The sequence below is a fragment of the Paroedura picta genome, chromosome 3, assembly GCF_049243985.1.
Source record: "Paroedura picta isolate Pp20150507F chromosome 3, Ppicta_v3.0, whole genome shotgun sequence".
Lineage (NCBI taxonomy): Eukaryota > Metazoa > Chordata > Lepidosauria > Squamata > Gekkonidae > Paroedura > Paroedura picta.
The window spans coordinates 172,107,881-172,124,489 of NC_135371.1; the positions used below are offsets into that span (position 1 = coordinate 172,107,881).

General features: G+C 52.5%; 1 protein-coding gene across 2 annotated transcripts in view; it reads right to left on the reverse strand.

Annotated features, from left to right (window-relative positions):
- Window positions 1-16,609, reverse strand: part of PLXNA3 (plexin A3) — a 101,887-nt gene that overhangs the window by 47,098 nt on the left and 38,180 nt on the right. For both annotated transcript variants that reach the window (XM_077329627.1, XM_077329628.1), the window contains one exon: window positions 11,535-11,735. In XM_077329627.1, the coding sequence (XP_077185742.1) occupies window positions 11,535-11,735 (201 nt within the window). The remainder of the gene's footprint in view (window positions 1-11,534; window positions 11,736-16,609) is intronic.

A 16,609-nucleotide genomic window follows, 5' to 3' on the forward strand; every position in this document is an offset into this window, starting at 1 on the left:
CATGGCCCACCCAGTTGGAACATTTCAGCGCCTCGTGGGCTGAGGCATTCTCCGCTGCAAGTTCTCCCAAACGTTGTTATCTGCTTTCCCCTGGGCTGCGGCCACGAGAGCGCTCTCCCGCCCGCCCAGCCATCTGCATGGCATGTTATTCTCATTTCAGGGAATGCAAACAGTGGGGTTGTTTTCTTGGCTTCAGGGCACTCGCTTTGATCAAGCTGGAAAACAAACAATGGGTCCCCCCCTCCCCCGCTTCCCTAAATATGGTGGTTGGGGTTACACACACAGAGAAGACTCAAGGTCTACCAGGGGTAGTCAAACTGCGGCCCTCCAGATGTCCATGGACTACAATTCCCATGAGCCCCTGCCAGCATTTGCTGGCAGGGGCTCATGGGAATTGTAGTCCATGGACATCTGGAGGACCACAGGTTGACTACCCCTGCGTTAGGAGGCAGGTGGGGCTGAGAGAGTCCAGAAAGAATTGGGCCAGGCCCAAGGTCACCCAGCAGAATGAGGAAGAATGGCGAATCAAACCTCACTCTCCAGATTAGAGTCCACCACTCTTATCTAGGGTTATGCGGTTCGGTGCGGATCGGTGCGGTTCGGCCGCCTTGGAAATCACCAAACCCATTAGCGGCGCGTAGGAAGCCAGCGCCGCAGCAGGGACAGAAGGGTCAGCGGTGACAGGAGGACCGGCTGGGATACCGCCACTGCCCCTCCTCTCTGCACTGTGGCGCTGGCCGCTTCGGGCTTTGGTGATCACCGTGGAAGCCGAACCGCACCAAAGCGCACAACTCGACTCTTAACCTTATACCACCTCGGCTCTCAAGAATGACTCCCTTTCCTGAGGCTGCTGGGGGAGAATTAGTGGAGGAGGCAAAGTCTGGGGGGCAATCTCTAGGTTTAATGGTTTTGGATTAAGAATATCAGAATAGAGCCCTGCTGGATCAGCCCAGTGGCCGGAGGACGGAGATGGATATGAACGGGCGGAGGGTTGCAGATATTGGCTGCCCGTGCCAATTAATCAGGCTGGCAAACGACCAAGGAGATAAAGGGAGAGGATGTGTCGAAAAGCCACCCATCTCCTGCCAAATGTCTGGAGATACCGATTTGTTGATATCGGTGTAAATAGATGCATGCAGAACTGGAAGAAATCGAGACTCATCATGCTGCGCATGGAGGACGGTGGCTGGTCTTGCCAGAGATCTGCTCTCAGAGGAACAGGGCCGGGATGAGAACATCGGAAGAGCCCTGCTGGATCAGACCAGTGGTCCATGTAGTCCAGCATCTTACCTCACACAGTAGCTAGCTGGACCCTCTGGAGGGCCAACTACAGGGCAGGCAGGCTGAGGCCTACATCAGAAGAGCCCTGCTGGATGAGACGAATGCTAGATGAGACTTTAAGACCACCAAAGTTAAATTCTCCACGGTGTCTCCACTATGTAAGGATGCTGGACTAGATGGCCTACTGGTCTGATCCAGCTGGGCTTTTCTGATGATCTTATCAGGGGAAGGCCTCAGCCACTTTGCCCTGTTGTTCACAGTCCAGAGGAACTGGTCAGCCATGGTACGAGGTGGGATGCTGGACTGGATGGACCCTCCCTGGTCTGACCCAGCAGGACTCTACTGTGTTCTTATGAGCGGAAGGCCTCGGCATCCCTGCCCTGTTGTTGGCCCTCCAGAGGAACTGGTTGACCACTGTGTGAGGTAGGATGCTGGACTAGGTGGACCCCTGGTCTAACCCAGCAGGGCTCTTCTGATGTTCTTATGAAGGCCTCGGCCTCTCTGCCCTGTTCATAGAATCATAGAATCATAGAATCATATAGTTGGAAGGGGCCATACAGGCCATCTAGTCCAACCCCCTGCTCAACGCAGGATCAGCCCTGTTGTTGGCCCTCCAGAGGAACTGGTTGACCACTGTGTGAGGTAGGATGCTGGACTAGGTGGACCTCATGTCTAACCCAGCAGGGCTCCTCTGATGTAGGCCTCAGCCTGTCTGCCCTGTGGTTGGCCCTCCAGAGCATCCAGCTGGCTACTGTGTGCATGGACCACTGGTCTGATCCAGCAGGGCTCTTCCGATGTTCTCATCCCGGCCCTGTTCCTCTCAGAGCAGCTCTCTGGCAAGAACAGCCGCCCATCCTACATCCGCAGCGCGTCAAGTCTCACCTCCTCCCTGTTCTGAACACCAAAATCGACAAGTCGGTATCGCCAGACACTTGGCCGAAGACAGCGGGTGGCTTTTCGACACATCCTCTCCCATTATCTCCTTCGAAGTTTGCCAGCTGGAATAATTTGCACAGGCTGCAAAAATCTGCAATCCTCCACCCGTTCAGGCTGGGTGCATCGTTTCTCACATAATTAATGCATGCTGAAAGTAAACAAGGACTAACAGAGCTTCAGACACTGGTGTGCCTTGGTTTCTCTCTAACTTAAGCCCCCTTAATCCTTCTTGAAAGCCATGCGGAATTGCCACATTCCATTCCATCCCATCGGCAGCCCGGCTCTGGCTAGCATGGACAAGGGCCCCTGAGCTAGCTTATTACCCCAACAGCTGTCCTCACCCCCCAAAAAACTTTCATCAGTTTGCAGAATTAGGAATTACGTTATGCTTGAAGTTTGGGATGCCAGCCTCCAAGTGGGGCCTGGGGATCCCCTGGAATTCCAGCTCCTCTCCAGACTGCAGAGATCAGTTCCCATGGAGGAAAGGGCTGCTTGGGAGGGGGACTCTGGGGCCTTGGACCCCACTGAGGGTCAGGGATGCCAGCCTCCAGGTGGGGCCTGGGGATCCCCTGGAATTCCAGCTCCTCTCCAGACAGCAGAGATCAGTTCCCCTGGAGGAAAGGGCTGCTTGGGAGGGGGGACTCTGTGGCCTTGGACCCCACTGAGGGTCAGGGATGCCAGCCTCCAGGTGGGGCCTGGGGATTCCCTGGAATTCCAGCTCCTCTCCAGACTGCAGAGATCAGTTCCCCTGGAGAAAAGAGCTGCTTGGGAGGGGGGACTCTGTGGCCTCGGACCCCACTGAGGGTCAGGGATGCCAGCCTCCAGGTGGGGCCTGGGGATCCCCTGGAATTCCAGCTCCTCTCCAGACTGCAGAGATCAGTTCCCCTGGAGGAAAGGGCTGCTTGGGAGGGGGGAACTCTATGATGTTGTACCCCACTCTTTAATGCAAAGGTTATAATGGGAGAGGTTGTGTCACTGAGGTCTGTTTCCTCTTCAGACTCCATCTGTCAAATCTCCATGAGTTTCTCAACCTGGCAACCCCACTTGAAGGGAAACCAGCAAGGTGCCTGCAGAGACCAAACGTTCAAGTTAAATCAGGCAAATGAGTCAGAGCAAATTCCACAATGAGATACTTGTGACCGTTATGGGGGAAGTTGCAAAGGGAAGGAAGCTTCTCTCCCAGATCGACTCGTGCAATGAGGGGGTTATTGCTGGATGAGTCCCATCCCTCCACCCCCCCGGTCCAGGGGCATAAAAGATACATCTCAGTTTCTTTGCCAAACTCAGTGGACTGTTTTTTATCTTAAGGCGAAGCCAGCTAATAGGATTTAAGAATTTGGTTTTAATTGAATTTTAGTATTTTTACTTGTTGCTATTTGATATTTTGTACTGTATTGCTGTTGAACACCGCCCTGGCACCATTTTTGGGAGAGGGGTAGTCTTGATCTAACTAACTAAGTAATGGACCAACTAATGAACTAATGAACTAACTAACGAACGAATTAACTAATGAACTAACCAATGAACTAACCAATGAACTAACCAATGAACTAACCAATGAACTAACCAATGAACTAATTAATGAACTAACTAACAAACTCAATCAATCAATCCTTCAGGTATTTCCCAGTCTGGAGCTGGAAACCCTACCCAAAACTTGGGCCCAAATCCCTGAATGAGTCACCTGTGCTGGACCTGGGCAAAGCAAACCCTAACTTAGACGTGCAGTGAAGCCGAAGCATTCACAAGACAGTACCAAGGTGCCCCAGTTGGAGTCGGGACTGGGCGCCAGACCCCCCTTGGCAACTGGATCGCAATCCCTCCTCCTCGAGAACAGGAAAACCAACAGCAGCGGGCTGCCCGCCAGAACCGAGCCTGTTTCCCACCAATACTCAATGCTTGGAACTCAGTCAGCCCACATTCCCTTTACTGCAAAGCGTTACGGGATCAAAAAAAAAACCTAACCCCAAATGCAAAACACACATAAAGCCACTCAGCCTGATTGTCGTTCCTCGGGCTGGAAAAACGCTACATCAGCAGCTACATCAGAAACGGATGACTCATTGCAAAGAAGAAGCCCAGCAAAACCTCGCGGAATGATCGCCTCTATAACCTCAGCGCAATGAAATGTGCAAAAGCAGGGTAAGACACTTGCCAAAGACCAAAATTGGTAGAAGCGGAGAGCCACGGGAGAAGATGGCAAACCACACAGAAGCACCCGAACTGGGGAAGACAAAATCCGTGGAAAGACTTCATGTCGGGTCATGAAAAATATTTTTTTTTTCCAGTGAGCAGCAGGGATTAAGATGCATCGTCAAGAGTTTTAGTTTTCTTTCTGCTCAGAGTTCAAGGCTGGAAGCCAAGCAGCCTTTTCAGAAGCGGCTGAGATAAAACCAGAACATCCTACAGCCTTGCGGAACCTGGAACACGGCGTAACTTTAGAAATCTTTTGTGAGGAAGGGCTGCAAATCCGACCAGAGCAGTGGGTCTCAACCTGGGAGTTGGGACCCCTTTGGGGGGTCGCACGACCCTTTCACAGCGGTCGTGGTAGGACAAGCAACTTGGCCAGGGGGGGGGGAGGGGCAGCATGCACACAACAGCCTTGCGGGGTAGATCGAGACAGAGCGTTCGTCTGTCTGGAGCAGCGGAAAAGAGCGAGATCGGCACGGTGGGACAAGAGGCAGAACTGAACTGAGAAACATCGGAAAAAAACCAATTTATATACAACCAAGAGCCAGTTTGGTGTAATGGTTAGGAGTGCGGACTTGTAATCTGGCATGCCAGGTTCGATTCTGTGCTCCCCCACATGCAACCAGCTGGGTGACCTTGGGCTAGTCACAGCACTGATAAAACTGTTCTGACCAAGCAGTGATATCAGGGCTCTCTCAGCCTCACCCACCCCACAGGGTGTCTGTTGTGGGGAGAGGAATGGGAAGGCGACTGTAAGCCGCTTTGAGACTCCTTCGGGTAGAGAAAAGCGGCATATAAGAACCAGCTCTTCTTCTTCTTCAGTAATATCAGGGCTCTCTCAGCCTCCCCTCCCTCACAGGGTGTCCATTGTGGGGAGAGGAAAGGGAAGGCGACTGGAAGCCGCTTTGAGCCTCCTTCGGGTAGGGAAAAGCAGCATATAAGAACCAACTCTTCTTCTTCATGAGCAATGGATCGTCACGCCATGGGTCAGTTTTGGTTTAATTTCTGTGAAAGAACCCTTGCATAGTTTTATGGTTGGGGGTCACCACAACATGAGGAACTGTATTAAAGGGTCGCGGCATCAGGAAGGGTGAGAACCACTGGACTAGACGGTTAGACAAGCCAGATTTTGAGTTCTGGGGGCAAACGCACACACGCACACATCTGTGCAAACAAACAGGTGATTCTGCCAAACTTTCCCATGCCAGCTCTTGCGCAGCGTGAAATTTCTTCTTCCCATTAGCTCTGAATCCAGAGTCAAAGTGGAAGAAGAATTAGGACACGCCAAACGTGGAACAGCAAAGGGAGAGGGTGGGAACGTCGAATAAGTCTTCCCCAGTCGCTTTTCTCTCCTTTCTTTCCTCCTTGCCTCCCCGTTTCCCTTTTAACTTCCCGGACAGCATCGGTCCCCTGAACATTCTCAGAAAACCACAGAACCCTGAGCCAGACAATAACCAAATGGTTACGTGATACGGCTCCACCTTATTCCTCCTAGTAATACGAAGAATATGAAAGCCATGTGCTGTCACTGCAGGAGGACTGGGCGAACGCAGCCTCCAAAGCAAGCCACGAACTCCTCCTCATGCAACCACATTCCTCTGGTGCCTGGTGTCTGCCTTGCGCCATAGATGAGAGACACCAGGGGAGTGGTAACGGCTGTCACAGAAAAGCCATGGCTTTCGCACCCATCATGTTTGAAATTAGAGCTCTGGATCTCTTACGTCTCTGCCGAGTTCAGCCGGAGCCCCGAAGCGGAGACCAGATATGGGATGAAGGAGGTGAAGATGACGAAGAATAAAATAAAGACGAAGAGCTGGATTTTTACAGCCTGCTCTTCACTACCTGAAGGAGTCCCGAAGTGGCTTACAAACCTTTCCCTTCGTCTCCCCACAACAGACTCCCTGTGAGGGAGGTGGGGCTGGGAGAACCCTAAGAGAACTGCTCGGTGATAAAAGCTCTAAGAGAACTGAGGCTGGCCCAAGGTCGCCCAGCTGGCTGCATGTGGAGGAGGAGTGGGGAATCAAGCCGGGTTCTCCAGAGGAGAGGCTATTGCTTTTTAACCATCACACCACCTTGACTTTCGTAGGGTGCAGACACTAGAACTTTGGAGATTTCACAGAAAGGGGATGTTCCCTAATTCTGGGCGTTTTTGTGTGTGCTCTTTCGGGATGCTCATGTGTAATGATTGTCCAGCGCTTTGAGAACAGCAAAGCACAAAGGAAAGAGACTTTGAGGTTGCCCACTGAAAACTGATTGGAATTCCAGCTTGATTTGCCTCCAGTCTCCGAGACCAAACAAGATCGGTCCAGGGTAGAAGCGCTTGAGAGTCAAAGCTCCCTTTGTCAGAAGCGAATAGGAATGGAGATCTTCCTTATACCTCGGTTAGGAGGTGAGAGGATCATTGCAAAGAAGGCACTTAGGATGCAGAGGTGCAGCGCACGTTATAAATCCGCTCGATGCAAGCAGAGGAGAAATGCTTACGAGCAGGAAATGATATTTTGCATCCTGCATTCTTTCTTTGGCAACAGCCCTCCCACCTTCAGACTGGGAGGTAAAGACACAGGGATCTCCATTCCAGCTTGCATCTGACAAAGGGAGCTCCGATTCCCATACCCTAAACATCCACCTGGTGTCTATGGGGCTACAGGAGTCAAATCTAGTTGTTCTACTGCAGACCAGTTACAGATGGACTCTGAAACTATCTCCATGACTGGGAGAAGTTTAACGACAGATGGAGGAAGGTGTTTCCAGGAGATCGGCTTAGACCTGGCTAGTGGTGACATGGGCCAAGAAAGGGAAAGTGTAGTGGTTTGTTTAATGGTTAAGAGCGGCGGCTTCTAATCTGGTGAGCTGGGTTTGATTCCCCGTTCCTCCACATGCAGGCAGCTGGGTGACCTTGGGCTAGTGACAGTCCAGATAGTGCTGTTCTCACCGAGCAGTCCTGTCAGAGCTCTCTCAGCCTCACTTCCCTCGCAGGGTGTCTGTTGTGGGGAGAGGAAGGGAAGGTGATTGTAAGCTCTTTTGAGACTCCTTCGGGCAGTGAAAAGCAGGTTATAAGAACCAACTCTTCTTATTCTTCCTTAGGCTGACAAAATATCCTGAACCTCCCTGCATCCCTCTCTACCCCTTGGCCAAAATTGCAAAATGTGGCCTCTGCATTCACGGGCAGCACACTGTTCAGTATCGGATGCTGGAAAGAAATGGGGGGGGGGGAGCGGATCACCTTCACACCCTGCCTGCGCGTACCCAGAGGGCATCTGGCTGGCTGAAGACGGAAACAGAATGCCGGACCAGATGGCCCCTTGACCTGATCCAGAAAAGCGGTGCCCATTTTTTAAAAAAAGTATTATTAACCATACGACAATTCTGATGAGCTTAAATAGTTTTTACAAGGTCAATGGCAACATGTTTATCCAGGGACTTCTCCATACTTTCTAAGGCTACCTACGGACGGTGACGTGGGTTTTCTGGAAACGTTTTCCAACTCAAATCAAAATACGCAACATCATTTTAGAGGGCAGCAGTGCTGGTCCAGGGAAGAACCACTAGTTTCTATTCCGGCACCACCAGAGAAAGCAAAAGAATTTAAAGGTGTAAATGTCCAAGAGTCAACGCTCTCGTATCTGATGAAGGGAGATTCACCTCTTGGACAATCTAAGGCCCTGCTGGACTCGAATTTACATAATATGGCAAAATTTAATTCAGATCCAGCCTCGGTTTAAAAATCTGCAAAGATGGAGAACCCACCAACTCCCGAGGAAGCTGGAGACAGCTAGCACCTGCAGCGAGATAAGAAACCAATCTTATCTGATCAGGCCGGGAGATGGTCCATTGTTCTGAACTGGTGGATCAGACGGAGGGGGCTTTGATTCTCGAAAGCTGACCCCCTGATAATCTTGCTTGTTAAGGTACTATCGCGTCCACTGCAGACCAACATGGGTCCCCCCTGAAATGCTGGAGAGGGACTCCTAACTGTAGTGCAGACCCACCCAGGAGGCGGAATGACGGTTGCAATGTCAGGCGTGAGCAGCAGATGGCAGCCTCAGCAAAATGCCCAAGCGAAGCCACAAAGACTTCCAGCAATGATCCTGAGCCAAAGCGGTCCAGCCTCACTGGGGCCAGTTCAGTTCCCAGCCTTCCTGAAGCAAGGGATTGTGGGAAGCTGAACCTGTGCACCTTTGGTCATAAACAGCCATGCTGTTCTGAACCTCAAAACAAAGGAAAACAACTAAATTAGAACCCAATAGCGCCTTTAAGACCAACAAAGATTTATTCAAGGCGTGAGTTTTCGAGTGCGAGCACTCGAAAACTCACGCCTTGAATAAATCTTTGTTGGTCTTAAAGGCGCTTTTGGACTCTATTTGTCCTTCCTGGATTCAGTTCACTCCTCTGAAAGGTTTAAAGGTGCCACCTAGCATGGGGCAGCGGACAGGCGGTGGGGATACATGCCAGCAGCAAATTGTTGCCTGAGACTTGATGACATCACTTCCTGCATGGGCAGGAAGTGATGTCGCCACACTGCTGGCAACAGCAGCCTGGACTTTGGTTTTGCTGCCTTAAATTCCTTCTGCTGGCCGGTTCGTCCGCCCCAGAGCAGGTGATCCACCGCCCCTGGCAGGGGTCTGGGAGTCTTGTTTGTAATCCTCACAAGCTACGTGGCTATCACTACTCCTTGTGGCCAGAAATTCCATAAAGTTAGTCACACACGGCTTAAAGATGACTTCCTTTTGCCGGCCTTGAACCGGCATTTGCCGAATGATTCAGAGATGATGAATGCTTCTTTATGTGCTGTCTTCACAGTTTTTATTAGCTTCTTTCATTGTGTTCCTTCATACCCCAGTAACCCAATCTCTTATTCAATTAGGGGCTCTTTGAGTAAGTGCTATCCATTGGGTAAGCCAAATTTACTTAGAATCATAGAATCATAGAGTTGGAAGGGACCTCCTGGGTCATCTAGTCCAACCCCCTGCACTATGCAGGACACTCACAACCCTCTTGCTCATCCACTGTAACCTGCCACCCCCTTGAACCTTCACAGAATCAGCCTCTCCATCAGATGGCTCTCCAGCCTCTGCTTAAAAATGTCCAAAGATGGAGAACCCACCACCTCCCGAGGAAGCCTGTTCCCCTGAGGAACCACTGTAACTGTCAGGAACTTCTTCCGGAAGTTGAGACGGAATTTCCTTTGCATTAATTTCATCCCATTGGTTCTGGTCCATACCTCCAGAGCAAGAGAGAACAACTCTGCTCCAGGGCAGCCTTTTAAATACTTAAAGATGGTGATCAGATCCCCTCTCAGTCGTCTCCTCTGCAGGCTAAACAGACCGAGATCCCCCAACTTTTCCTCCTACGTCTTGGTCTCCAAACCCCTCACCATCTTTGTTGCCCTCCTCTGGACACACTCCACTTGGTATGGCTGACCCATCCAGGGCTGGCCCAAGAATTTTTGGCACTCTAGGCAAACTATGACTGTGGTACCCGTCTGGTTCCCCATCTCATTTTCTGCAGCCACCTACCAGCGTTTTTGAGAAACCAACAAACATCACACAAAGAGGAGACAAGCTTTTTACTACCTAGAGGAGCCTCAGGATTACAATCAGCTAACTGGCCTCTCACTACAACAGACACCCTCTGAGGTAGGGGGTGTTGAGATAGCTCGGACAGAACTGTGACTGGCCGAAGGTCACCCAGCAGGCCTCATGTGTCTCAAAGCAGCTCAGAATCGCCTACTCTTCCTCTCCCCACAACAGACACCTAGTGAGGTAGGTGGGGCGGAAAGAGCTCTGAGAGAACTACAATTGGCCCAAGGTCACCCAAGCAGGCCTCATGGGTCTCAATGAGGCTTGCAATCACCTGCCCCACCTCCCCCCACAACAGACACACACTGAGGTAGGTGGGACTGAGAGAGCTCTGAGAGAACTGGGACTGGCCCAAGGTCACCCAGCTGGCTGCATGTGGAGGAGTGGAGAATCAAGTCCAGTTTTCCAGATTAGAGGCCACCACTATGACCCCAAAGCAAGGGGCATTCTAATGTACATAACCATTCATAAGGAAATGGTACTCAAAAAGCAGGAATTCAGTTGCATTCCTGTTTTTTGAGCACTATCTCCTTCTTCATTATCCCCCTGTAAACCCCCTCAAGATTATCATTCACACCAATGACCACCAGGACAAGACTCAACTTGATCAACGCCCAAATGCAGTGAAGGAAAAATGGAAGAGGCTGTTTCCAGGGGCAGATCTTGGTTTCCAAGACACAGAAGAGAGTAACGGAAAGGGCAGGGGCGGCCATTTGGCAAGGTCTGGTCTGGGACCCACTTGCAGAGGCTTCCTGACCCACTCCTGGGTCCTGCCCCATAGATTGGGAACCACTAGGGCAATGCATACTTCCAACTTAGGGTGTTGCCAGTTCTCCCTTAGCCCCCAAAGAGGGGATTAGGGGTAGAGTTGCCAAATCCAGGTTGGGAAACTGCTGGAGATTAGGAGGTGAAGCCTGGTGTCGACAGGGGCTCCAGTAGGGATAGAATAACAGAATCATAGAGTTGGAAGGGACCTCCAAGGTCATCTAGTCCAACCCACTACAGAATGCAGGAAATTCACCACAGCAATTCCGCTAGGACTTTTCATTCCAGAGGGATTTTAACACGGCTTTGCCCTGACTTTTATCCAACAGAAACTTTAATTGCCGGAGATGTCCTTTATGGTCGCTCGGTGATTTTATTACGACTAAGTTATTATGAACAACCAGCTTTATTAGCCCGGAGTTCTCTCTTAATTCCCTTTTTTTTTTTTACTGCGGCTTGATGTGGTTTCCTCGGCCGCTGAGAAATATGTTGACGGCTGTTAGAAGCCTGTCGTTTTAAACTATTTGAGATTTACTGCGTGACGCTTTATGCTTGCCTGTTTGTGCCAAGGCGGGGCCAACGTATTATCTGCAGTGGAAAAACCAGGGCCTAGTCTGCACACATAGGATAATGCACTTTCAATGTGGTTTGGCAGCTGGATTTTCCTGTGCAGAACAGGAAAATCTACTTCTAAAGTGCATTGAAAGTGCATTATCTATTGTGTGCAGACTAGGCCCAGGATACGCATTTTGCTACCGACCAAACACAGTGCGTGGCTCTCACCGATGTGTTCTGGCACTGCACACTGCTCGAGTTGAAGCGCACGGCCGGGACGCGCTGCTGCCAGCCCTGGATGCCCAAGACGCACTCGTAGTTCTTCTGGCCCGACTGAGGCTGTGGAAGGTTCTTGGCACGGAGAGTGATCGGCTGCAACACGCCGGCCGGTATCAGGATTTCTCCTCCAAGTAGCAGTTCCGGACAGCCCTGGAAGAAGGAGAGCAGGTTTATCGTACTCCAAGGGAGTCTCAGAGCGGCTTACAAACACCTTTCCCTTCCTCTCCTCACAACGGACACCCTGGGAGGTAGGTGGGGCTGAGGGAGCTCTGAGAGAACTGCTCTGCAAGAACTGGGACAGGCCCAAAGTCACCCAGGTGGCTGCAGGTGGAGGAAGAGTAGGGAATTAAACTTCTGCTGCCAACAAGAGCCTTTCTCTGCCCTCCTCCAAATGACAACCTTTCAAATACTTAAAGAGGGCTATCACGTCCCCTCTCAACCTCCTTTTCTCCAGGCTGAATATTTCCACATCCCTCAGCCTTTCCTCACAGGGCTTGGTCCCCTGGCCCCGGATCATCCTCGCCGCTCTCTTCTGCACCCTCTGAATTACGTCCACGTCCTTTTTGAAGTGAGGCCTCCAGAACTGTACGCAGTCTTACAATAGATCTCCAGATGACCAAGATCTTAAAATGGCTGCTTCAGAGGGTGAACACTGTAGCCATATACCTTGCTGAGGTAACTCCCCTTTCTCAAATCTCGCCCTCCCCAGGCTGCACTTCCTAAATCTCAAGGAATTCCTCCCGGCCCAGAACGGTCTGGCCTAGAAGGGCACCTTCATGGGTCATTCTTATTAAGGATTACTCAGAAGGGAGACTGAGTAACTCGGGCAATGCGGTCGTAAGACTGACACTGCAGCCTTAGTCACTCCGGGAACCCAAGATATGACCCTCCCTGCTTCTCTCAGGAGTCTGGACCAAGGTTCTTCCTTCCCTTCAACACACACGAGGGAAGGGCTGTAGCTCAGTAACAAGAGCATCTGCTTTGTATGCATTCAAATGAGTAGCCGTGTTGGTCTGAGGAAGAGTGCTTGCATTCGAAAGCTCACGCCTTGAATAAATCTTTGTTGGTCTAAAAGGTGCCACTAGACTCTGATTTAATTGTGCTTTGTAGGCAGAAGGTCCCAGGTTCAATCCTTCACATCTCAGGTCAAAGGACCAGGCAGGAGGTGAGACCCTGAGACCCCGGTTCAGTGAGAGACTCTGCTTGGCAGGCAGGAGGTCCCAGGTTCAATCCCCGGCATCTCCAGTTAGAAGGACCAGGCAGGAGGGGATGGGAAAGACCTTGGCCTGAGACCCTGGCTCAGTGGCAGAGCCTCTGCTTGGCAGGCAGGAGGTCCCAGGTTCAATCCCTGGCATCTCCAGTTAGAAGGACCAGGCAGGAGGGGATGGGAAAGACATTGGCCTGAGACCCTGGCTCAGTGGCAGAGCCTCTGCTTGGCAGGCAGAAGGTCCCAGGTTCAATCCCCGGCATCTCCAGTTAGAAGGACGAGGCAGGAGGGGATGGGAAAGACCTTGGCCTGAGACCCTGGCTCAGTGGCAGAGCCTCTACTTGGCAGGCAGAAGGTCCCAGGTTCAATCCCCAGCATCTCCAGCTAAAAGGACCAGGCAGGAGGGGATGGGGAAGACCTTGGCCTGAGACCCTGGCTCAGGGGCAGAGCCTCTGCTTGGCAGGCAGAAGGTCCCAGGTTCAATCCCCAGCATCTCCAGCTAAAAGGACCAGGCAGGAGGGGATGAGGAAGACCTTGGCCTGAGACCCTGGCTCAGTGGCAGAGCCTCTGCTTGGCAGGCAGAAGGTCCCAGGTTCAATCCCCGGCATCTCCAGTTAGAAGGACCAGGCAGGAGGGGATGGGGAAGACCTTGGCCTGAGACCCTGGCTCAGTGGCAGAGCCTCTGCTTGGCAGGCAGAAGGTCCCAGGTTCAATCTCTGGCATCTCCAGTTAAAAGGACCAGGCAGGAGGGGATGGGAAATACCTTGGCCTGAGACCCTGGCTCAGTGGCAGAGCCTCTGCTTGGCAGGCAGAAGGTCCCAGGTTCAATCCCTGGCATCTCCAGTTAAAAGGACCAGGCAGGAGGGGATGGGAAATACCTTGGCCTGAGACCCTGGCTCAGTGGCAGAGCCTCTGCTTGGCAGGCAGAAGGTCCCAGGTTCAATCCCCGGCATCTCCAGTTAGAAGGACCAGGCAGGAGGTAACGTAAAGGGGTTTGACCTGAGATCCGAGATCGGACAATACTCTCCACGAACCGAGGGTCTGACTCAATTAAAGGCAGCTACATGTGTTCATGTATACGATCGTGATGTTCCACACTCGGCACTCCCATCCTGCCCCAAGAAGGGAGGGCTCGACCCACCCGCCCCCCTCCCCAGAGCCCCGGCTTCCCTCCCAGCTCCTCCTCCTCCTGCCCGGAGCGGCCACATGAGAGAGATGGAGATGAAAGAGCCTGCTGGGCGCTCCGAGTCGCCATGGAAACCGGAGCCTCATTAATTGCTCCTTGGTACCAAAAGGAACGGGGAGGAGGGGAGGGAGGCGGGCTGGCCTGCTCTGTAGGTGGGGTGATGGGCCAACCCCGGGAAGCAATACAGGAAACACGGTCCCGACCCGAAGAACAATCGGGCCCCGGCCAAGACTTCCTGTCTTGACCTGAGACAATGGAGGAAAGACAAAAGGCCGGGACTGGCAGCGAGGAAGAGGGGCCTGGAGGCTCCAGCCCTTCTCCCGTTCCCCCTGCCCCTTCCTTTCCTCGGTCCTAAGCGTGCCGGAGCCTCTCGGCCCCCGACGATGACGAGGAAACGTGTTTTCGCTCCTCCGCTCTCCGCCCTGGCCGCTCCCGCCCTCCAGCCGCCACATCCGACCGCAACCGAAACGCCGGCCCCTCCGAGGGAGCGGCTATCAATTACCTGCCCGCAAAGAGGCCCTGGGCATCTCCGGGGTTATTGATCCCCGCTGCCCGGACCAGACCGATTGATTGCGAGCCGCTGGCCCCTGCTACCGCCAAAGCCCCCCGCCCCGGATTGATTCCGTCCCCCGCCCTGCCCAGGCACTCTGGGAGCAAATTATAGCAGGCAACATGGTCGATCCACCACCTGCTACTCTTTCCCTCTGACGTCTGGCCTCCACCAGGGCCGGGACGTTTCCCGCCCTGGCCCCTACTTGGTGGAATGAGCTCCCGGAGGAGACCCGGGCCCTGTCGGAGCTGGCACAGGTCCGCAGGGGCTGTAAGACGGAGCTCTTCCGCCTAGCTTTTTTCGCTGGGGCCGACGACTTGATAACATCTGTGGCCTTCCCCTACAAAACACCCCCACTGAAAGACCCCTAATCTGGAGATTTACGGGCAGTGCATTTCTGGAGGCTACTATATCGCTGGATGCTGCTGATTTGGTGCTTGTTTTTACTCGTTTGATATTTTTTTTTATTGTTGGTGACTTCTTCTGCTTTTAATTACTGGTAATTCTATCTCGGAGCCACAGAAACGTAATTGAGAATAAGAGGAATAGCAATACTTGGGAAATCCCTGGCACGGATACACCAGGGTCGCCAACTCTGGGTTGGGAAAGGCCAGGATATTTGGGAGTAGAACCCCAGGACTGCGAGGAAGGCAGGGACCTCAAGCAGTGCGTGAGCCATAAGCCCACTCCCCAAACAACCATCCCCCCCCCCCACAGAGGAGCTGATTCTACAGCATGGAGACCCGTAGTCTGATATTTTGTCTTCTCAGAAAGGCTCAGGGCGGATTGTCGTGCCAGTAAAACACATACATTCCAAAAATACACAAAAACAAAATTAAATAATAATTAAATACAGTTAAAACGTTTAAAAATTGTCCAGCTCCTATTGCCTTTACAAACATTCTTACAAGGGAAGGGAGGGGTCCGCGTAACGTAACCCTCACAGAGCAGTATAGCTTGGTGTCTATACACGGGGTAAAAGGCGGCTAGATGTTACCGTAGGCCCAGTGGAACAGCCGGGTGGAACTCTTAAGGCAGCGGTCCCCAATCCCCGGTCCGGGGACTGGGACCAGTCCGTGGATCAGTCGGTACCGGGCCACGGCTCCTCCTCGTCCTCCCCCCCGGCTGCTGCCTTGGGGGCTGCCCTGCCACTCTGCCACCGGCTCACCTTTGGTGCTCTCCAGCAGCTGCCATGGCTGGGGCTCCCCCTTGGCGTGGCACTGCACAGCTGCTGTTGGCAGCACCCCCCGGCGGGTGGCGGGAAGTCATGGGTGCCGGCGGGAAAGCAAGTGGAGCAGGGGCTCAGGTGGCGGTGGTGACATCCCTCGGCAAAATACTACCCCTCCACCGGGCCTCAATAAAATTGTCAAGCGTTGACCGGTCCCCGGTGATAAAAAGGTTGGGGACCACTGCTCTAAGGCCTTGCAGGGCCCTGATCTCTTGGGGCAGAGCGTTCCGCCAAGCCGGGGCCAGGACTAAGAAAGCCCTGTCTCTTGTTGAGGCCAGTCTGACCTCCCTTGGGATGGGGATCCTAAACAGATTCTGACTGCAAGACTTTTTTGTCATTGGCAGGGAAGTTCTAATTCCTGGAAATCTCCAGGTGCTCTCTGGGGACCGGTAACCCTAGGATGCACAGATTTATAACAGGATCCGATGCTTTAGGATGCTTAGGGCTAATCCTGCGTTGAGCAGGGGGTTGGACTAGATGGCCTCTATGGCCCCTTCCCACTCTAGGATTCTATGATTCTATGATTCTACATGTTGCTACAGCAATTGGAAAACAAAAAGCTTGTCGATCTCGTGGTTGCCAAAACACCTTTGATACTGTCCGGCTTTGGGGAGCTTCCCGGAATAGGGAAGAATCAGAGAAGTGCTGTGTTTCTGCTAAAACCCTCGGCGTCCTTCCTGCTAAATCCTCTTTTCCTCTTGCGACCCCAAAGCACTACATGCTCAGCATCCACGCCGTCATTATGCGGGCCACAGACCTCTCAGTAATTGCTGTCAAAACAACGGACGGTTCTTGCACAGAATCGGTCGCGCAGAGCTCTTTCAGCAGCCAAGATCTTGTCACAATGGCTACG